Here is a 22,143-nt window from a genome sequence, read left to right on the forward strand (position 1 = left end):
TTGCGAAATTTTACCTTAGTCTGATAGTTTGTAGTAAGATTAGTCATGTGAGAAATACGGGGTTTTATATTCTGACGTTCGAGTGATAATGAAAATAGTGTAATGTTTCTTCTAATTAACTTCTGAGTGTGCATACTTAAACCAGTCATGTGAGAAATAAGGACTTTTGATAATATGATAATGTCTACGGTTGTGAAGTTTTATATATGTTTTATGTTGATATGGTTCTAAATTCTAAGTCATTTCAAACCTATATTTTAAAACCTATCATGTTATTTTTCTTTCTTGTTTTGGATAGGTATATTTTTCCTGTTTTTTTTTTGTTTTTCGGGGGATTATTCTACCAATTTTTAGCCTGTATTGAGTATTTTCCTTAATTTTTTTTATATATACTGAGGGCAGATGTTTCCTTTCATAGTGATGACCAAAAAAAATGTATTCTTTCCTTTTCCTTCACCTTTTCTCTTCACTTTTCAATTATCATCCTTTTCTGTTTCTTCCATTCCCTTTTTCTCTTTCTTTAACCTATTCTCTTCACTTCAATTTCCATCCCTTTCTCTCCTTCACCTCTCCCTTCCTTCACTTTTAAATTATCATATCCTTTTCTGTTTCTTCCATTCCCTTTTTCTCTTTCTTTCTTTAACCTATTCTCTTCTTTTCACTTCAATTTCCATCCCTTTCTTTCCTTTCAACTCTTCTCTGCCCTTCCCTTTCCTTCAGTTTTAAATTATCATATCCTTTTCTGTTTCTTCCATTCCCTTTCTTTCTCTTTTTCTTTAACCTATTCTCTTATTTTCACTTGTTTTCATCTCTTTCTTTCCTTCACCTCTTCTTCTTCTTCACCTTTTCCCTTCCCTCCACTTCTTTTATTCTTTTCTGCTTCTTCCCTTCCCTTCCTTTCCTTTCCCTTCATCCATTCACTTCTCAAAACCACACCTTACTCTCCCTTCATCAATCAAACAATACCATACCTTACACTTTTACTTCAAGACAATAATGATACACAATTTGACCTCACCTTCAACCCTGAGGTGACAGACACAGCAACACAAAAAAACAGGTCACTATCTAATGTGCCACTAATGGGCTTGGGTCGTCCATTGGGTCATATCTTAAAACATTTCGCCGCCCAAGTTCACATATTTGACAAGGCTTTCGTGGGAGTTTCGGGCACTTCCAGGAGTAGTTTTGTGACCCTGGTGGTAGTTTGACCCTTCCTCTGTACCATGAACCTAAAGAAACGCATATTTGACAAGGCTTTCGTGGGAGTTTCGGGCATTTCCAGTAGTAGTTTTATTACCCTGGTGGTAGTTTGACCCTTCCTCTGTACCATGAACTTACTAAAGAAACGCATATTTGACAAGGCTTTCATGAGAGTTTCGGGCATTTCCAGGAGTAGTTTTGTGACCCTGGTGGTAGTTTGACCCTTCCTCTGTACCATGAACCTAAAGAAACACATATTTGACAAGGCTTTCATGGGAGTTTAGGGCATTTCCAGGAGTAGTTTTATGACCCTGGTGGTAATTTGACCCTTCCTCTGTACCATGAACCTAAAGAAACACATATTTGACAAGGCTTTCGTGAGAGTTTCGGGCATTTCCAGGAGTAGTTTTATGACCCTGGTGGTACTTTGACCCTTCTTCTGTACCATGAACCTATAGAAACACTCATCAGAACCCGATTGATCCCCTCTTTGACCTTTAGAAATACGTAATGTGAGAAGAGAACGTGTCTTATAAAACCGAACATAATCTTAAATGCATCAGGCTCCAATTACGACTGTTTTCCAAGGCCACAGAGAAGAATAACTGGGCTTTCATGGAGGGTAATTTTCTCGTTCAAGATGCAGGTCGTGTAAAACTATCACAAGGGTCACAAAAGAGTCGATGAATATCCCAGGAACTTCTTCAACGAGAGGCTCTTCAAACAGGCGAACTGAAGCGCCGATACATTTAAAAATACGAGTACTGGAATCGTCCGAGAAAATGACTACACGTGACTGAGTAAGGATGACTCGGGTAGCACATGATAAAAATTGATCGTTCCAATAATCTAAAAATCATCGAAAAGTAACAAACGTAGGTAACATAGGCGGTCTGTTTACGAGGGTGACGATATGTGCTCAACTATGGGTGACTGGGGTGGTACGTAGCATAATAATTTTGTACCGTTTGTCACTGATAAAAACTGATCGTAAACATTTGCTCTACTGTGATGATTGGAGAACCCCAGTGAGGCATGAAAGTGCTATACAGGTTATTGATAAAACTGACCTTTCCATTGCTTTTCTGTGATAGTGGTGGTAGTAGTAGTAGTAGTTGCAGCAGTAGTAGACAATGAAGTAGAAGTGTAGTAGTAGTAGTAGTAGTAGTAGAGCTGACAATTCTAGTGCTTCTAAACACACAAAAATAATAATAATAATAATAATAATAACAACAATGGCTTGAAGTCTTGGCTACATAAATTTACAATGACATTTCTGCAACACATCGTAACTGGTTCAAAAATGTGTTGCTACTTTGTGTTGAGTTACCTATGTTCATAATAGTTAATAATACCCAAATGAACACCTCTGAGCATCATTGAGAGCACACACACACACACACACACACACACACACACACTGATATCCTTATAATTCTAAATGTATACAACAACCTAATCATCATCATCATCATCATCAATAGTCAGTTTTTCATTATGAGGTTACACACAAAACCTCGATATGTATATACAAAAACACACACACACACACACACACACACACACACACACACACACACACAAAATATGCATCACTAAACACTACACTTAGTTTAACAATTTTGCTGCATCATGAAAATCAACTAAACGCCTTGATATATATGTGGAATTAATTAAAATGGAAAAATAAAAATAATAATAATGAAAAATAAAGAATGAATTAAAACAGCAAATGAAAAAGAAAATCAGAAACTAGAAATATGAAAAAAAATATGACCAGAACTTTTTAATATAGCAAATGAAAGAGAATAAAAAATAAAAAAATTAAAAAAAAGAAATGTATAAGAAAACTAAATCTTATATATATATCAGTTAGCGTTTGGTGTTCACTTCTAATCCTACGTCGCCCACCGCTAGGTAAAAGATTATAAAACATATCCGTCCCTTTGCATCACAAGACATACCTGTGTAGAAATTTACCTGTGATTAACGAAGGCAAATCAGTCACAGGTATATACTAAAACTCCTTTCCTCGTTCTTTTCTTTCCCTCCTCTTTTCTTTTCTTCACCCTTTCCCTCTTTTCCCTTCGCTTAACTTGCATTTTCATTCTTTCTCTGGTTCTTCTCCTCCAATCACTTATCTTATTCCTCTTTGTTTCCTCTCCTCTTTTATCTTCACCTCCTTTCCCTACTCTTCCCTTTCTTTCTCTTTACTTAGTTATCTATAAATTTAACACTAAGAAGAAAAAAAAGAGAAAAACAACTGGAAACTCTTATCTACCCTCCCCTTCCCTTCCTTTCCCCTTCACTCATATCTACACATTCACCACGAAGAGAGAGAGAAATAGAGGGTGAGAGAGAGAGAAATGAACCCCTTCAAGTAACCCATCCCATCCCTTCCCTTCCCTATACTTTAAACAATAAGAGAGAGGAGAAAGAAAAAGAGAGAACATAAGATCTTTCCAGTAACCAATCCCATCCCTTCCCTTCTTTATACTTTAACCAATAAGAGAGAGAAGAAAGAAAGAGGGAGAGAGAGAGAAACAGACCCATCCTATCCCCTATCCCTCCCTTCCATTCCCTTTTCCACCCTACAAACTTACAACTATAGAAAAAAATTAAATGAAATACCATACGACCTTAAACTAGAGGAAGAGGAGAAGGAGAAGAAGGAGGAGGAGGAGGAGGAGGAGGAAGAAGAGGTGGTCAGAGGGTGGAGGAGGACACGGAGAGAGGACTTAGGGGCCATAGATCTTGAGGGTTCGGTCCATTGAGGTCGAGGCCAGGTAAGATGCGTTGGCCCCAAATCGTACACCTGTGGCCATCGCGGTGTGGTCGTTAAAGATTCGCAGGTCGTTCCACTGCTTGCACAGGTACACTCTGCAGGTAGATTTACATAGATTTACACAGATATCCAGACCCCACAGCCCCTGAAGACTAGGTAAGTGGTGTGTCCTTAAACCTAAATTACTCTTGAAAACTGAGAAAAAGAAATGATTAAGAAAGATTGATAATTAGTTTGTGATATTAAGAAAATGGAATAAAGAAAAAGTTTGATAATTGCTCAGGGAAACTATAAAAAAATACCCCGAAGTGAAATTATATTCAATCAATGCTATTCTACTTTAGTGAATATTAAGTTGAAGGAAGTTAAATTATATGAAGTCAAATGCCACCTAGACTTTGGATTTCTACTTTAGTGATTATTAAGTTGAAGGAACTTAAATTATATGAAGTCAAATGCCACCAAGACTTTGCATTTCTACTTTAGGGAATATTAAGTTAAAGGAACTTAAATTATATGAAGTCAAATGCCACCAAGACTTTGCATTTCTACTTTAGGGAATATTAAGTTAAAGGAACTTAAATTATATGAAGTCAAATGCCACCAAGACTTTGCATTTCTACTTTAGTGATTATTAAGTTGAAGGAACTTAAATTATATGAAGTTAAATGCCACCAAGACTTTGCATTTCTACTTCAGTGATTATTAAGTTAAAGGAAGTTAAATTATTTGAAGTTAAATGCCACCAAGACTTTGCATTCCTATTTCAGTAAATATTAAGTTAAAGGAAGTTAAATTATTTGAAGTTAAATGCCACCAAGACTTTGCATTTCTACTTCAGTGATTATTAAGTTAAAGGAAGTTAAATTATTTGAAGTTAAATGCCACCAAGACTTTGCATTCCTATTTCAGTAAATATTAAGTTAAAGGAAGTTAAATTATATGAAGTTATATGCCACCAAGACTTTGCATTTCTACTTTTGGGAATATTAAGTTGAAAGAAGTTAAATTATATGAAGTCAAATGGTTGCCACCTAGACTTTGCATTTCTACTTTAGGGAATATTAAGTTGAAGGAAGTGAAAATATATGAAGTCAAATGCCGCAAAGACTCTGCATTTCTACTTTAGGGAATATTAAGTTGAAAGAAGTTAAATTATATGAAGTCAAATGCTTGCCACCTAGACTTTGCATTTCTACTTTAGGGAATATTAAGTTGAAGGAAGTGAAAATATATGAAGTCAAATGCCGCAAAGACTCTGCATTTCTACTTTAGGGAATATTAAGTTGAAAGAAGTTAAATTATATGAAGTCAAATGCTTGCCACCTAGACTTTGCATTTCTACTTCAGTGAATATTAAGTTAAAGGAAGTTAAATTATTTGAAGTTAAATGCCACCAAGACTTTGCATTTCTACTTTAGTGAATCATAAGTCAAAGGAAGTGAAAATAATGAGTCAAATACCACTCTGACTTTGCATTTCTACTTTAGTAAATATTAAGTTGTAGGAAATGAAAATATATGAAGTCAAATACCACCCTGACTTTGCATTTGTACTGTAGTGAGTAATAAGTCTAAGGAAGTGGCTGTCGAGCAAAGACCAACACACCAGACCAGCACCCACCTCACGTCAGTCCCAGCCACTGCCAGATAGGTGCCAGACTGGTCGAAGCTGAGGTCCATCACTTCGTAACCCTCGTCAAGCTGAATTGTGCGGAAGTTCTTGAGTTTGCGCAAATCCCAAAGCCTCACTGTTGAGTCCTCAGCAGCTGTGGCCAGATAGTAACCGTTCTCACTGAAGGCGATGGAGCTGATGGCGCCGCTGTGTCCTGGGAAAGAGATATTTGTGTGAGTATTTTGTTTCTGAGTCAAGACCTATAGTAACTGTTTGGGGTTTTGTTAGGTTAGGTTAAGTTTGGGGTATCTTCAAACACATGATAGCCCACACCTTATGGTATAAATCAACAAAGAATGACCTCACTTTGTTGTATAGAAAGTCTCATTATTAAGGAAGCATATATGAGTTTTACGAGTTAAGACCTATAGTTACTGTTTGGGGTATTGTTAGGTTAGGTTAGGTTAAGTTTAGGGTATCTTCAAACACATGATAGTCAGCACCTTATGGTATAAATCAACAAAGAATGACCTCACTTTGTTGTATAGAAAGTCTCATTAGTAAGGAAGCATATATGAGTTTTCTGAGTTAAGACCTATAGTTACTGTTTGGGGTATAGTTAGGTTAGGTTAGGTTAGGTTTAGGGTATCTTCAAACACATGATAGCTAGCACCTTATGGTAAAAATCAACAAAGAATGACCTCACTTTGTTGTATAGAAAGTCTCATTAGTAAGGACCCATATATAAATTTTTCTGAGTCAAGACCTATAGTAACTGTTTGGGGTTTTGTTAGGTTAGGTTAAGTTTAGGGTTTCTTCATACACATGATAGCCCGCACCTTATGGTATAAATCAACAAAGAATGACCTCACTTTGTTGTACAGAAAGTCTCATTAGTAATGAAGCATATATGAGTTTTCTGAGTTAAGACCTATAGTTACTTTTTGGGGTATTGTTAGGTTAGGTTAGGTTAAGTTTAGGGTATCTTCAAACACATGATAGCCAGCACCTTATGGTATAAATCAACAAAGAATGACCTCACTTTGTTGTATAGAAAGTCTCATTACTAAGGACCCATATATGAATTTTCTGATTCAAGACCTATAGTAACTGTTTGGGGTTTTGTTAGGTTAGGTTAAGTTTAGGGTTTCTTCAAACACATGATAGCCCACACCTTATGGTATAAATCAACAAAGAATGACCTCACTTTGTTGTATAGAAAGTCTCATTACTAAGGACCCATATATGAATTTTCTGATTCAAGACCTATAGTAACTGTTTGGGGTTTTGTTAGGTTAGGTTAAGTTTAGGGTATCTTCAAACACATAATAGCCAGCACCTTATGGTATAAATCAACAAAGAATGACCTCACTTTGTTGTATAGAAAGTCTCATTAGTAAGGAAGCATATATGAGTTTTCCTGGTTAAGACCTATAGTTACTGTTTGGGGTATTGTTAGGTTATGTTAGGTTAAGTTTAGGGTATCTTCAAACACATGATAGCCAGCACCTTATGGTATAAATTAACAAAGAATGACCTCACTTTGTTGTATAGAAAGTCTCATTACTAAGGACCCATATATGAATTTTCTGAGTTAAGACCTATAGTAACTGTTTGGGGTTTTGTTAGGTTAGGTTAAGTTTAGGGTTTCTTCAAACATATGATAGCCAGCACTTTATGATATAAATCAACAAAGAATGACCTCACTTTGTTGTATAGAAAGTCTCATTAGTAAGGAAGCATATATGAGTTTTCTGAGTTAAGACCTATAGTTACTGTTTGGGGTATTGTTAGGTTAGGTTAGGTTAAGTTTAGGGTATCTTCAAACACATGATAGCTAGCACCTTATGGTATAAATCAACAAAGAATGACCTCACTTTGTTGTATAGAAAGTCTCATTAGTAAGGACCCATATATAAATTTTTCTGAGTCAAGACCTATAGTAACTGTTTGGGGTTTTGTTAGGTTAGGTTAAGTTTAGGGTATCTTCAAACACATGATAGCTAGCACCTTATGGTATAAATCAACAAAGAATGACCTCACTTTGTTGTATAGAAAGTCTCATTAGTAAGGCCCCATATATGATTTTTTCTGAGTCAAGACCTATAGTAACTGTTTGGGGTTTTGTTAGGTTAGGTTAAGTTTAGGGTTTCTTCAAACACATGATAGCCCACACCTTATGGTATAAATCAACAAAGAATGACCTCACTTTGTTGTATAGAAAGTCTCATTAGTAAGGAAGCATATATGAATTTTCCGAGTTAAGACCTATAGTTACTGTTTGGGGTATTGTTAGGTTAGGTTAAGTTTAGGGTTTCTTCAAACACATGATAGCCAGCACTTTATGATATAAATCAACAAAGAATTACCTCACTTTGTTGTATAGAAAGTCTCATTAGTAAGGAAGCATATATGAGTTTTCTGAGTTAAGACCTATAGTTACTGTTTGGGGTATAGTTAGGTTAGGTTAGGTTAAGTTTAGGGTATCTTCAAACACATGATAGCCAGCACCTTATGGTATAAATCAACAAAGAATGACCTCACTTTGTTGTATAGAAAGTCTCATTAGTAAGGAAGCATATATGAGTTTTCTGAGTTAAGACCTATAGTTACTCTTGGGGTTTTGTTAGGTTAAGATAGAAGCAAGAAAGCACGCCAAGAAAAACACTCATAGCATCTAATTATTTTCCTTATGTTTGGGTCAGCGTCTAGTGGGTTTTTTCTGTTGTTGTTATTGTTTTTTGCCCTTGACTTGCCTCCCTTGATGTAAAAAAAAAAATAATAATAATAAAATAGCACCCCAACCTTAGGTTTCATGTGCGACTTACCGGGGAAGTTAGCGACATTGGAGCGTTCCTTGAGGTCCCAGATTTTGATGGTAGCATCCTGTGTGCCTGTGCCGAGGATGAGGCCGTCGGGGTGGAACTGTGCAGCGGTGAGCGGGGAGCTGGCAGAGGCATCACAGACCTGTGGGGTGGTGACGGCAGGGAAGGGGGAGAGCGGTTACGACTGAACGGTGACGGAAATCAATGAAGGAAAGAGAAAGGGACGGAGCCATTGACTGACCATTAGTGAGAGAAATTGATGAAGGAAAAAAAGAAAGGAAAAGCAGGGAGGAGGAAGAATGATTGAATAGACTATTAGTAAAAGAAAAAGGAGATTAGTCAGGTTCTCATACCCTTTTTATACTTCCAAGGTGCAGAAGCCTCATCAAATCATCACTTTATTAAATTCTAAGAGATGAAACAAATATAGCGTGAGGAATGCAGACACTATACACTGCTTATTGAGTAGACCCCAAATATCTGAGGTGTCAAGAAAGAGAAAGTGAAAGCAATGAGAGGGAAGGAGAAAGAGGGTGAGGGAATGGCAGTGAAGCAAAACAATCATAAAACTCTCATTAAATTACCCAAGGCAATACGCACAACCTCTACAAAAGCTAAAAATGGGTGTATAGGCCTAGAATGTATAATATGAACCTCAGTAACACCAAAAAAGCAAAATATAGATCATAGATGTGTAGGCCCAAAATGTTCAACCTGGTAGCAGAGACAGGACAAATTTGTGGCTTTAACATGTACCAGCAACGGCCAAATTTTTGACTTGACATAAACCCCAAAAAAATAGAAGATGCATAAACTGATCACAAATGCGGATACATATTGGTGGACTCTGGAGCGCCCTTCCTTCGTCTATGTTTGGACTCTTTCGGGAAGAGTGTATCAAGACACAATAACCATAACAACTGTCACTTAGGTTTAGGACAGACCACCTAGTTTGGGCCTTAGGGCCTGTGTGGTCTGGTTATCTATGTAATTCTATGTAATTCCTCCCAAAATTGACTTCTATTTTGGCCACATTACTTTTGTCTTTGTGGGAACAGTGATTAGCGGGCCTTTTTTTTTTACACCTTTTTTTGCTGCCAATGAGCTGTTTTCTTAGCTGTAAAAAAAATTAAATAAATAAATAAATAAATGATTTGTGTGAGTGATGATTTTTTCCCATAAATTCGCTCAGAAGAGCCTTTACGAAACATGATCCCCGCAGCTACCGGGTTAAGAATACGGGCTTCAATAACACGACAGTTCCTCTCGCTAACCTTGCAGAGAACACGTCCAGTCCTAATGTCCGAGAATGCCCAGTTGTGGTCGCGTGAAGCTGAGAGAAGGTAGTCCCCAGTGGCATGCAGGGACAGGCCCGTCACTGGCCCCTCGTGAGCGCGGATCAGCTGAAGAGTCTGGGAAGTGCCGACATTCCATACACGAATCTGTTGATGATTGGGTTATGTAAAGTTCGGTTAGGTTATGTAAGGTTAAGTATGGTGGTTAGGTTATGTAAGGTAAGGTCTTTAGGTTAGGTGGGGTAAGATTAGGGAAGGTTATGTAAGGTCAGGTTAGGTAAGATTAGGTAAAGTTAGGTCAGGTTTGGTAAGGTCTGGTTAGGTTGGGTATGGTTAGGGAAGGTTAAGTTAAGTAAGGTTAGGTTAGGTAAGGTCATTAGGTTAGGTCTGGTTAGGTTGGGTATGGTTAGGGAAGGTTAAGTTAAGTAAGGTTAGGTAAGGTAAGGTCATTAGGTTAGGTCTGGTAAGGTTAGGGAAGGTTAAGTAAGGTTAGGTTAGGTAAGGTCAAGTTAGGTTAGGTTAGATTTAGACATACATATAAATAAATACAATAATCATACACTAATAGATCAAAGGATAAAATGAGTGAAAGGAAGGCAAATAAAGGAGGAAAAGAAATCCATGATCAGGTTAGATTAGGTCCAGGCTCCTTTACCTGTGTGTCCGGGGAAGCAGTGATGACGGTGTCCTCGGTGGGATGGTACACAACACACGAGACCTTCTTGGTGTGACCCTTCAGGATGGCAACGACCTGTAAGAGAAGGACACATGAGGAACCACTTACTATATTTTCTCTTCTCTTCTTTTGGTTCAAGGGTCTTATTTTATCTAGTTGGACAGGCTATGAGTCTCTCCTGCTCTTGATGACCGATTAGAATATCACGCAGCTCTTTTATATTTTCTCTTTTCTTTTGGTTCAAGGGTCTTATTTTATCTAGTTGGACAGGCTATGAGTCTCTCCTGCTCTTGATGACCGACTAGAATTTCATGCAGCTCTTTGGGTAACGATATGGCTACTGTAGATAAGGTTGCCAAACTCTCTTATTCCACTGTCAGATTCTGTAAACTTCGTATTTTGTATTTTATTAAGTTACGTGGATACTTTGGCTTTTTAACTCCATTTTTGGTGACGGAATTAGTTAGATGTGCTGGATTTCCACAGTGATAAGTCGACACATTACAAACTCAGTCGTAAAAAGTGATAGAAAAAAATCAACAAAACCAACTAACACAGCCTTAAAAATCAGGTCAAAACAGACAAATCAGCCACACTACTCTTACTAACGACTAATTCATAAGGTAAAGATAATAAGATAACAGGATAGGCCCAGTAAAGCTAACAAGGCCGAGCGACCCACCTGCTCCGTGTCCTTGTTGAAGACCGTTGCGTTCTTGTCGCTGCCGCCGGTCACGATCTTGCTGGTGTCCTTCTGGTGCACGTCAAGAGCCAGGATGCCGGGTACGGAGGCGCTGTGAAGACCCTGCGGAAGACGCCATTATTATTTTTTGTATCTTTTTTGTTGTTATTTTTGCCTTGAGCTGCTGTTTCCTTTGCTATAAAACATAAATAAGCAAAAAAAAAGTAATGTACAGGATGTGAGCCTTGTGAGGTTAGAGTGATGATGGCGACAATAGTTTTTTTTATCATTTCTGTATCTTTTTTATTGTTTTCCTTTCCTCTTTAAAATAAATAAACAAGAGTAACGTACGGGATGCGAGGCCAGGGTGGTGTAGCCTCGGATCTGCTCGGCCGGTGTAAGCCCCTCCGGCACCGTGCGTCCACGTCTCTTGCGCTCCTGGGTGAGAATGGTGGCCGTGTCCTGCAGCCGCGCCACCACCTCCTCCGTCAGCCCTGCACCCTCGCTAGGCACATCCGCTGCACCGCCGGCCTCAGCTGTGGCGGCCTGGGGAGGGAGGGAAAGGGGAGATTGAGAGGTTGAATAGTGAAGAAGTTGAGAAGTTGTAAGGTTAAGGGAGAGAAAAGTGCAGAGGTTATGAAGTTGTGAGGTTGTAAGGTGAAGAACTTGAAAGGTTGAGAGGTTGTAAAGGGGAGATTTTAAGGTTGAGAAGTTGAGGGAGAAAATAGTGGAGAGATTGTATAGTTGAGATATTGAGAGGTTGTAAGGTGGAGAGGTTGAGGGATTAAAATTTTCAACAGTTCTGATCTTTCGAGAGAGGAGTAAACAGTGAAAAAAATATAGTGTTGATGGTGGTTCTGATGTTAAGTAGCATTGATGGTGCTAATTATAAGGGGTACAAATAGTGCAGTGCAAATATTAAGTGGCACTGATGGTGAAAAAATCGAGTTGCGTTAATGGTACTGGTGTTGTTAAAGGGTGTAAATGTTAAGTGATGTCAAGGGGTGTACTTACGATGGTTGGCCCAGCAGGAGCGGCCGGGGCAATACCAGCTTGGGGTTTCAGCGTGGCCAGGGCCTCTCGCGCAGCCGTCACCTCCTTGTTGAGACGGGCGATCACACGGGTGGCTGCGTCATGCTGGTATAGGGCGTGACTGTTGGAGAGATAGGAGGAGGAGAAGAAAAACAAGGTTAGAATCGGACAATACAGTATGGTGCGTTGCGATTCCTATATCATTAATACCAAAGTAAAAAGAGATCATGTGTGTGTGTATGTCTGTATCACCTGAGTTCCTGGCGAGCGGTCTGGAGCTGCTGGCGGAGGGTGAAGGAGTGCAGCATGACGGCATCCCACTCGTCCTGCAGAGCCTTCAGGATGGCGGGGATACTGGTGGCACTGGGCGGTTTGGGCTTAGCGACTGGCGGCACTGTGGAGGTGGGGGGGGGTGAAGTGGTTGTGTTTTTTCTTTTTACATCAGAGGACACAGCTCAAGGGCAACAAAATGAGTAAAAATAAAAATAAAAAAAAGCCCGCTACTTGCAGCTCGGTTGTGGTCATTATTATTATTTTTATTATCGTATCATTATTTTTGTTTCCATTCTTGTAACCTTCTTCCTCCTCATCATCATCGTTATTTTATTACTCATCATCCTCTTTCTCATTATCATCTCCCTTCTCATCATCATCTCCCTTCTCATCATCATTATCTAGTTATTCATTGTCATCTTCCTCAGCTTTATCTTATCATTATCAGTTTCATTACCCTTCTACTCTTTTATTATTTTCACCTCTTCCTTCTTCTCTTTCTCCTCCTCCTCTCGAAAAGATGAACCCCAACACAGAAATTAGAAAGCATGCACAGAGAAAAATGAAAGAAATAAAGAATGAAAGAAAGAAAAAGAAGACAACATAAGGAGCAGGATACAGCCAAGGAAAGATATAAGAAAAAAAAAGAACAAAAAAAAAGAAAACAACAGGAGCAGGACACAGCTGGCCACCTTAACCCAGTAGCAGCAGGGATCATGTTTCTTAATGGTCACTCTAAGCGAGAAAAATGAGAAAAAATCATCACTCACACAAACCATTTCATTATACATATCAAAGCATTTGTTATCAGTTTATGCATCATTTATTTTGGGGGGTTAATATCATGGCACAAATTTGGCCTGTTGCTGCAACACGGTAAAGCCACAACTTTGGCCCGTCGCTGCTACTGGGTTAAGGTCAATGAGGTGGCCAACAGAAAGAAAGAAAATAATAATAAAGAATGAAAACAATAGAAAGAAGAAAGAAGAGAGAAAGACACTAGAACCAGGACACAGCCGCCCACCTTTAAGTTCAATGAGCTGGTCGACAGAGAGTTCCTTATTGGTGATGGGGTCGGTGCCATTCTCGGCGATGTATTTCTCCAGCAGCCGGCGCTCAAACACGGCACCCGAGAGCGGCGACACCACGGGCTGGTCTGGCACCTCGCTGCTGACTGGAAACCAAGGGACATAAGCATTAGTTGGCTAGTGAGGGAATATGGAGATTAGCTTAGCCTTCCCTGCCACCATTTACAACAACAGCGCAATGTGAGGCATATCACATGTATTTATCGTAAATAATTAAACTTAACCAATGTAACCAAGGTATACTTAAGTCTAACCTAACATGACCTAACTTGTAAAATATGGTGAATAAAAATACTGATGAGGATAGTGATAAAATGGAGATAAGAAAAATGGCAAAGAGAAGAAGGAGGAGGAGGAGGAGGATATAGGAAAAGTCTCCCCATTATTCTGAATGCTTACCTATGCTTACCTTGAAAACTTAAAAAAATATAATTGAAACCATAGATAGAGTGCACTGGGTTATGGTATTAACATCTAAAACTAAAGAAATGTATATCTAACCTAGTCTATCCTAACCTAATCTAACTTAAGAACATAAGAACATAAGAACGCAGGAGTCTGCAAGAGGCCGGTAGGCCTGTACGAGGCAGCTCCTTTGACCCTAAGCTCCCGTGTATCTAACCCCACCTAATATCGCTGTCCATGAATTTATCTAGTCTATTTTTGAATGTGACAATTGTATTGGCACTCACCACATGACTGCTAAGCCTATTCCACTCATCCACCACCCTGTTAGTAAACCAATTTTTGCCTATGTCCCTGTTGAATCTGAATTTATCCAGTTTAAACCCGTTACTTCGTGTCCTACCCGGTTCTCTTACTAACAAAACCTTATGAATGTCTCCCTTATTAAAGCCCTTCATCCATTTATAAACCTCGATCATGTCTCCACGCACCCTTCGCCTTTCTAGAGAATGCAAGTTTAACTGTTTGAGTCTTTCCTCGTATGGCAAGTTTCTCAACCCCTGAATCATCTTAGTCATCCTCCTCTGCACCGATTCTAACATTTTGATATCCATTCTATAGTAGGGTGACCAGAACTGAACCGCATAGTCAAGATGAGGTCTAACTAATGCTAAATATAGTGAAAACACACTGAAACTACTAGTAAGGAGTGTTTTGGGCAATGTTACTTTTTTTTTTACAGTAAACAGATCAAGGGCAAACACAAAAGGAAAACAAGAAAGTCCACTCTGCATTGCTCCTGGACCCTGAAATCAGCTCTAAGGAAAATCCGTAATAATAATAATAATAATTTAATTTGCTCAGCGGCAGAAGCTACATGTTAAACGCCCTAGGAAGCATCTATTACAAGATAAAGGTGGATTTGAAACTTGAAACTCATTGAAACTAATTTATAAAGACTTCGGGGCAAAAATAATGATGCTTAGGCCCTTCAGTTCGCCTATTTGAAAACCTCACGTAGAAGTTGCTGGGATTTTCATGGGCTGTTTTGTGACCCTAGTGATAGTTCAACCTGAAATGTATTGAAACTATTAATAAAGACATCGGGGGAATAACAATGATGCTTGGGCCATGATAAACAAGAAACACAAGTAACAAGTAAATACGTCCTCTCAAAAACCCAATAGTGGCTTATGATAAATGCCCTAGAAAGCATCAACTACATGACAAGAGCCGCTTTTAAACCTGAAAATCATTAAAACTGTAGATAAAAAGGAATAAAAAGTAGAAATTGTCATAATATCGCCGTCTATGACCCTTTGTAAACCCCTTCAGCGGCTTGTGATAATCGCCTCAGGAACCATTGACTACATGACAAGGGTGATTTTAAACTTGAAACTAAAAATATAAAGGGATGAAAAGTAGAGTCATAATATCGCCTCCTATGACCCTAAAATAAGACCTTTCATAAATCCCATAAGCAGCTTGTGATACACACCTTAGGAACCATTGATTACATGACAAGGGTCATTTTAAACTTGGAACTATAAATATAAAGAGATAAAAGGTAGGAAGGGTCATAATATCGCCTTCTGTGACCCTAAAATAAGACCTTTCGTACACCCCGTAAGCGGCTTCTGATAAACCCCTCAGGAACCTTTATTTACATGACAAGGGTGATTATAAACTTGAAACTATAAATATAAAGAGATAAAAAGTAGGAAGGGTCATAATATCGCCTTTGACCCTAAAATAAGACCCCGTAAACGGCTTGTGATAAACGCCTCAGGAACCTTTAATTACATGACAAGGGTGATTTTAAACTTGAAGCAATAAATATAAATGGACAAAAAGCAGAAAGGGTCATAATATCGCCTTCTAAGACCCCTAAATAAGACCCCAAAAGCGGCTTGTGATAAACGCCTCAGGAACCATTGACTACATGACAAGGGTGATTTTAAACTTGAAACTATAAATATAAAGGGATAAAAAGTAGAAAGGGTCATAATACCGCCTCCTAAGACCCTTAAATACGCCATAATGTTAATAACTTTGAATTTCGGAGCCAGCAGCGTGGTGTGCGGCGTCTGCATCCTCCGCTTCTGACCTTAATTACTCCTGTTTTAAGCATATTTCTAAGTCCCCAAGCCGCCCAATTATCGCCAGGTAGCTAAGGTATCTTCCCGCACCAAGAAAACGTGTCAGAATTACGTATTGTTCGGAAAAATACGAAAAATATGAACGTACTTGCGCAAACTAGAGCCATGGTTTGTTTATATAGTCAAGCGAGCAACTGAAGAGGTGTGGGGATTTTTTGGGCATTAAAGAAAATAATATATATAAGTAGTTGTTAATTTAGTAGATAAGTATTAAATCTTCTGTTCCTGCTAATGATAATGGGTTCAGTAATATGAATGTAATGGTTTGTTTATATAGTCAAGCGAGCAGGTCAAGAGGTGTGGAGCCTTGTTGCCAAGTTAGCATCCTCAGCATATTGTATTTTCCGGTTTCTACCTCTTAACTATTGCCAAAAACATCAGGAATTGACATTTTTAACGAGAAATATAAATAAATCTTGTTATCAGGGCCCAGGAGACAGTTCTGGGGTCGGAAATCGGTAAATATGAGACTGAGAAGGACAATCTGGCAACGTTGCTTAGGATTTTGGGCATCAAGGAAAAATAATATATGAAAGTAGTTGTTAATTTAGTAGATAAGCATTAAATCTTTTCTTCTTGCTAATAATAATGTGTTTGGTTTGTAATATCTCTTTAAAACTCATAATACTGCAATAATATGTGTTGTCATATGAAATTTTCGTATGGAATAATAACTACGGTAATGAACTGAAATAAACGTGCATTGTGGTTTTATATAACGTTTTTATTTAATTTTCTTATACATTGATTGATTGATTGATGGGAAAATAATGGAGTGAGGGAAGGCGAGGAGGAAAGATGAATTTTTGTTTATGTAGTCAAACGAGCAACTGAAGAAATTTGAACTATCATACCTCCATTAAAAAAAGTATTGTAGTTTAATATGACGCTTGTATTAATCTTTAACTTATATACTAAAATAATGGAGGTGAAGGAAGGCGAGGAGGAAGAAGGATTTATTTATACAGTCCACCAAGGCACTGAGATATTTTGACCTCATAAAAAAGCATATTATAGTAGTATACAGTATTATAATAGTATATAGCATTATAGTATGCCATCTGTATTATTTTTAAGCTTATATAATGAATTACTGGAAGGCGAGGGAAAGCGAGGAAGGAGGGGAGGGGTGGCGCCCCGTGGCGGCCCGGCAGAGCGTGTGACAGCATCATGGCGAGAGGATTGGCTGTCTTCTTCCTCCTGGCGGGGGCGTGTCTGGCGCTGGCGGAGGACGTGGTGGACAAGGGCGTCGCTAAGGCCAGGGTGGAGGTGAGGCAGGGCGCGGGGCTATGGCAGGGGCGGCAAGGGAAGGGGAAAGGGTCAAGCAGGGTGTGTGTCTGTTGTGGGGATGTCTTGTTTTTCTTTTTTTTCCCGTTATTTTGTTTGTTTTTTTGTTTTTTTCCTGTTGGTTATTTTTTGTTATATAGGTGTTTTTGTGTTTTTCCTGTTTTTTGTTTTTTTTCCGTTTTGGTGTTTTTTCCTGTTATTTTGGTGTTTTGTTTTGTTTCCAGTTATTTTTTTTTCGTTATTTTAGTTTTTCCGTTATTTTTTTTTCGGTTGATTCGGTGTTTGTTTGTTTCCTGTTATTTTTGGTGTTTTTCGTGTTTTTTCCGTTATTTTGGTGTTTTTTCTGTTTTCGTTCGTTAATTTTGGTCATAGAATATTCAACGTGACTAAAACCTACTGAACGGGAGGAAAAAATACTCATAAACAGGTAAAGTCATTGCGTGTGTGTGTGTGAGAGAGAGAGAGAGAGAGAGAGAGAGAGAGAGAGAGGGTGGGGGGGAGGTGGAGGGAAGTGTCAAATCTATTCTCAAATCTAGGTTTAGTTTATTTCTCTCTAACTTATATAACTCAAGACGGGTGAGTTAATCTGAGCTGACGACTCCTAAACTCAGCCCTAGATTGAGTTTAACCTAAATCGACCCAACCCTTCCTCCGTTACTTAATTAACCCGGATTTATCAAACGAGAGAGAGAGAGAGAGAGAGAGAGAGAGAGAGAGAGAGACTACCGTAGGATATTCAAATGCGGTTACCTATGCAATGTTATACACACACACACACACACACACACACACACACACACAGAGCGAGAGAGAGACTACCGTAAAATTTTCAAATGCGGTTATGCAATGTACCTTTAACAATACACAATCAATCAATGTTATACAGACGTAGTGAGATAATATAGTTTAATTTCCATTATTGCTAGAAAGCCAACAACGTGGAAGGATTTTTTTACGTAATGCAGTAGACGTACAGCGCCTTATAATATAACTGATAAGAGTGCTTCCGCGGCCTCGTTCTCAGTAGATTGATAATAATGATAATAAGTCATTCAACGTCGTATACGTGATAATGGGAACGTCCTTATACAGTCTTTGCAGGTTAAGAATATCCATTGTGCGGGACTTTGAGACTCGTATACTATTGATCGAACTCCTTTATATTGAATGATAAATAGTAGTGATAGTGAATGGTAAATATAGATGATAAATTCCCTTCCCTCCTCCCCGCACCCACTACCAACCTCCTCACCACCCCTTCATTTCCTCCCCATCACCATCATTATCTCCCCCTCCCCTACACCAAGTTTCTCTCCCTTCTGTTTCCTCCTTACTTTCCCTTATCGGCAGCTGGTGATATCTCTCTCTCTCTCTCTCTCTCTCTCTCTCTCTCTCTCTCTCTCTCTCTCTCTCGTTCTTTTTTCTCTGTATTGCTTTTGTCTTATCAGTCTCTCTCTCTCTCTCTCTCTCTCTCTCTCTCTCTCTCTGGTTCTTTTGTTTTATCTTTATTCCCTTTGTCAGCATTAGTTTCTCTCTCTCTCTCTCTGGTTCTTTTGTTTTGTCTTTATTCCATTTGTCAGCATTAGTTTCTCTCTCTCTCTCTCTCACACACACACACACACACACACACACGGCCGCCTGTCATTGGTCCACGCTGACTTACGCCACCATGCCACGTGCTGTTACAAACGTACGTGGCATTTGCGTGGGAACAGAAACACCTGTTGTCAGCGTGCGTGTGGGTGTGAACATCTGTCACTTGCATCTTATTATCAGAACACTTGTTTCATCCCATGCCTTGCGCCGCCTTTCTCCTTCCGTCATGTTTGGGGTTTTAAGTTAAATATCAATGATTTCCTCCTGCTTACGACTTAAACTTTAAAGATGGGAGTATCAAGTAAAGTTTTGGGCATTCACTATAGCTGCGCGTGGCATCTGTGCTCATCTCCGTGGCATCTCTTTTTTTTTTTTTTTAACTTCTAATAAACACTATTTGGAGGATCAGCCCCAGTGCATGCGAGCTCCTTTTTTTCTTTTATTTTGCGCCCTTGAGTTGCCTCCTTTCACACACACACACATTCTTATCCCTCTTTTTTTTCTTTTTTTTGTCTATTTTCTTTCTGACTTATTCATCTATTCATTACCTTCATTCACACACACACACACATACCGTACTTTCTTATCCCTCTTTTTGTTCGTCTCTCTTTCTCTCACTCATTCATCTATTCATTACCTTCGTTCACACACACACACATACCGTACTTTTTCTTATCCCTATAATCACACACTGTACTGCCTGGGGGTTGGGATGGCATGCTCCTCCCTTCTCCTTTGTTGTTTTACTTGCAACAATAAACTATCAATCAATCAATCTTTTTGTCTACTTTCTCTCTTACTTATTCATCTATTCATAACCTTCATTCACTTATTTTGGGCGTTTTATTTTTCCAGAGCTGCAGTGGATGACAGCTCAACAGGTATCCTGGAGCGAAGCAATTCATCCAGGAGGACCTCCCGCTCTTGTATCCTTTCACTGCTGCCAAGAACCAGACTTTTTTATATGGGTAGACTATTAATTTATTTGACTGAACATTATAAGCAAATTTGTTTAGTATTTCAGCCATGCATGTCTGAGTAAGGTTCCTGGATAGCCTCTCAGCCACAACACCAAGTTCCTTACATTCTATAGAGTATATTGAGGCTCAACAATATATTTTAAAGGGTATACGATATGGAAAGCAAGTAGCAGTTTAGTATTTGAGCCATCAATGTCCGAGTAAGGATCCTTGACAGCCTCTCAGCCACAAAACCAAGATCCAGACATTCTATTGGGTAGAGACTCAACAATTTATTTTTCAGGGTAGGATATGGAAAGTAAGTACCAGTTTAGTATTTCAGCCTATAGACAGTCTCTCAGCCTCAGCCACAATACAAAGTTCCAGACATTTAATATAGACTTTTAACAATTTTTTTTTTTTAAGAGTATGGGATGAAGCATGTTTCCAGTTAGGTATTTCAGCCATCCTTATCCAAATTAGTTTCCTTTACAGCCTTTCAGCCACAAGTTAACTTCCAGCCTTTTCATATGGGTAGACTCTCAACTCTAGCTTCCTCTACATGTTATTCATACTCTTAGCAAGTTTTCTATTTAGTATTTCACCCACCCTCGTCCCATTTAGTTTCCTTGACAGCCCAACACTTAGGGTCGTATTATAGACATTTCGTTGCCCAAAAACACTTATTTGACAAGGCTTTCGTAGGAGTTGTGGGCATTTCCAGGGGTAGTTTTATAACTCTGCAGTGGTAGTGTGACCCTTCCTTTGTACCATGAACCTGAAGAAACACTCGTTGGAACCCGACTGACCCTCTCTCTGACCTTTAGAAATAGCTGATGTGAGGAGCGAAAGTGTCTTGTAATACCAACCTTACAACACCAAAGTCCACAAGTTTTATGTAGGTACCTATTTTATTGCTGAGGGTATGAGATGAAGCATGTTTCCAGTATAGTGTTTCAGCCATCCATGTCCCAGTTCGTTTCTTTGACAGCCCATCACTCACAATACCAAAGTTCACAATTTTTTTTTAGGTACTTATTTTATTTGCTGAGGGTATGAGATGAAGCATGTTTCCAGTATAGTGTTTCACCCACCCTCATCCTAGTTAGTTTCCTTGACAGCCCAACATTCACAATACCAAAGTCCACAAGTTTCGTATAGGTAGACTCTTATTTTATTTGCCGAGGGTATGAGATGAAGCATGTTTCCAGTATAGTGTTTCAGCCATCCATGTCCCAGTTAGTTTCCTTGACAGCCCATCACTCACAATACCAGTCCACAAGTTTCATATAGGTAGACTCTCAATTTTATAAGTGTTTCAGCCATCCATGTCCCAGTTAGTTTCCTTGACGGACTCTCAGCCACAACACTAAGTTCCAGCACATTGGAGGAGCGGCGCCTGAGCTGCTTCTGCTCAACAAACAAGACCAGGAGCTTGAGCGCTTCGACCTCAAGAAGCTGTCGCGTGAGGAAATCAATGAGCTCATGATCAAGAAGGGATTTTACAAGAAGTCCAGCAAGGATGAGCAGGTCCCAGAGGAATACCAGGAAGGCCCCTACATGGAGAAGGAGGAGCTATAGAAGTGTACCTACCCTAAGCCTGTTTTCTCAAGCATATCGGCACCTCAGCTCGACTCTTTGAAAAGCCCCTCTCTAGAAGTTGCTGGGGTTTTCACGTGGTGTTTTGTGACCTTGGTGATGGTTTAACCCGACCCTTGTACTATCTTAAAAGGAAAAGTCACCCCCCCATGAGAACACTGTTAATCTATTCTGAGGGCTTGGAAAATAGTTGTAATGGGAGCCCGATACGTTTAAGAATACAGGCCTTCTAGTCTTTTTTTTTAAATTGTGCTTAAATAATTCCCCATTTTTAGAGGTATTTTTCTAGATTCTTACACAACTGCTCCAGGTACTTAATTCATTGTTAATTGATGATGCTCTATGTGAGTCGATTTTCCAACGCACAGCATATTGGCTTGTGGGGGCGACAGTGTGGGGGGCGAGGGAGCCATTCATGAAGGGGCTGGTGGAAAGGGCTGCTGTCCACGCCACTCCCGGAACTCCTCGGTCTCCCTCACCCTCCGACTGTGTCCTTCACGCGCCAAGACTTTGAATAAATAATCTAAACTACTTTTATTTACTTACCCTATGCAATCAGTCCTCAATTTGGCTAAGGTGGAAATAAACAGCCATATCTCATGAAGTTAACACTGACTTTTTGTTGTATTTTATTTATCTGAATGCAGTGCAGTAACTAACAGCTT

At 39.1% G+C, this 22,143-nt stretch overlaps 2 protein-coding genes across 9 annotated transcripts; one reads left to right on the forward strand and one right to left on the reverse strand.

Annotated features, from left to right (window-relative positions):
- Nucleotides 1-967: 967 nt before the first annotated feature.
- On the reverse strand, nucleotides 968-16,192 carry LOC126992049 (pre-mRNA-processing factor 19-like). 8 transcript variants are annotated; one of them, XR_007746117.1, is made up of 12 exons: nucleotides 16,126-16,192; nucleotides 13,410-13,559; nucleotides 12,365-12,506; nucleotides 12,095-12,233; nucleotides 11,432-11,626; nucleotides 11,081-11,203; nucleotides 10,378-10,473; nucleotides 9,702-9,869; nucleotides 8,431-8,569; nucleotides 5,612-5,816; nucleotides 1,656-4,083; nucleotides 968-1,232 (listed from the first exon to the last, which is right to left on the reverse strand). XR_007746117.1 is itself a non-coding variant. In XM_050850731.1 (11 exons), exons 1-11 carry the CDS (start codon nucleotides 16,142-16,144, stop codon nucleotides 3,942-3,944), a joined length of 1,518 nt encoding a protein of 505 aa, XP_050706688.1. In that variant the 5' UTR covers nucleotides 16,145-16,192; the 3' UTR covers nucleotides 968-3,941. The 8 variants fall into 8 exon arrangements, 1 of the variants encoding a protein (XP_050706688.1); XR_007746112.1 differs by having other exon boundaries at nucleotides 968-1,445; XR_007746116.1 differs by having other exon boundaries at nucleotides 1,551-4,083.
- Nucleotides 16,193-17,176: 984 nt separating this feature from the next.
- Nucleotides 17,177-22,009, forward strand: LOC126992052 (selenoprotein M-like). Its single transcript, XM_050850734.1, has 3 exons — nucleotides 17,177-17,306; nucleotides 19,776-19,846; nucleotides 21,241-22,009. Exons 1-3 carry the CDS (start codon nucleotides 17,208-17,210, stop codon nucleotides 21,458-21,460), a joined length of 390 nt encoding a protein of 129 aa, XP_050706691.1. The 5' UTR covers nucleotides 17,177-17,207; the 3' UTR covers nucleotides 21,461-22,009.
- The last annotated feature ends 134 nt before the right edge of the window (nucleotides 22,010-22,143 follow it).

This window comes from Eriocheir sinensis, unplaced genomic scaffold (assembly GCF_024679095.1).
Source record: "Eriocheir sinensis breed Jianghai 21 unplaced genomic scaffold, ASM2467909v1 Scaffold391, whole genome shotgun sequence".
Classification (NCBI taxonomy): Eukaryota; Metazoa; Arthropoda; class Malacostraca; order Decapoda; family Varunidae; genus Eriocheir; species Eriocheir sinensis.

Excerpts from the sequence above, each read along its gene's own strand:
- LOC126992049 (XM_050850731.1), bottom strand. Across the intron at positions 11,204-11,431 it reads CCACCCTGGCCTCGCATCCC|GGTCTTCACAGCGCCTCCGT; the intron begins GTACGTTACTCT and ends CGTCTTCCGCAG. Across the intron at positions 8,570-9,701 it reads CTGGACGTGTTCTCTGCAAG|GTCTGTGATGCCTCTGCCAG; the intron begins GTTAGCGAGAGG and ends ACCACCCCACAG.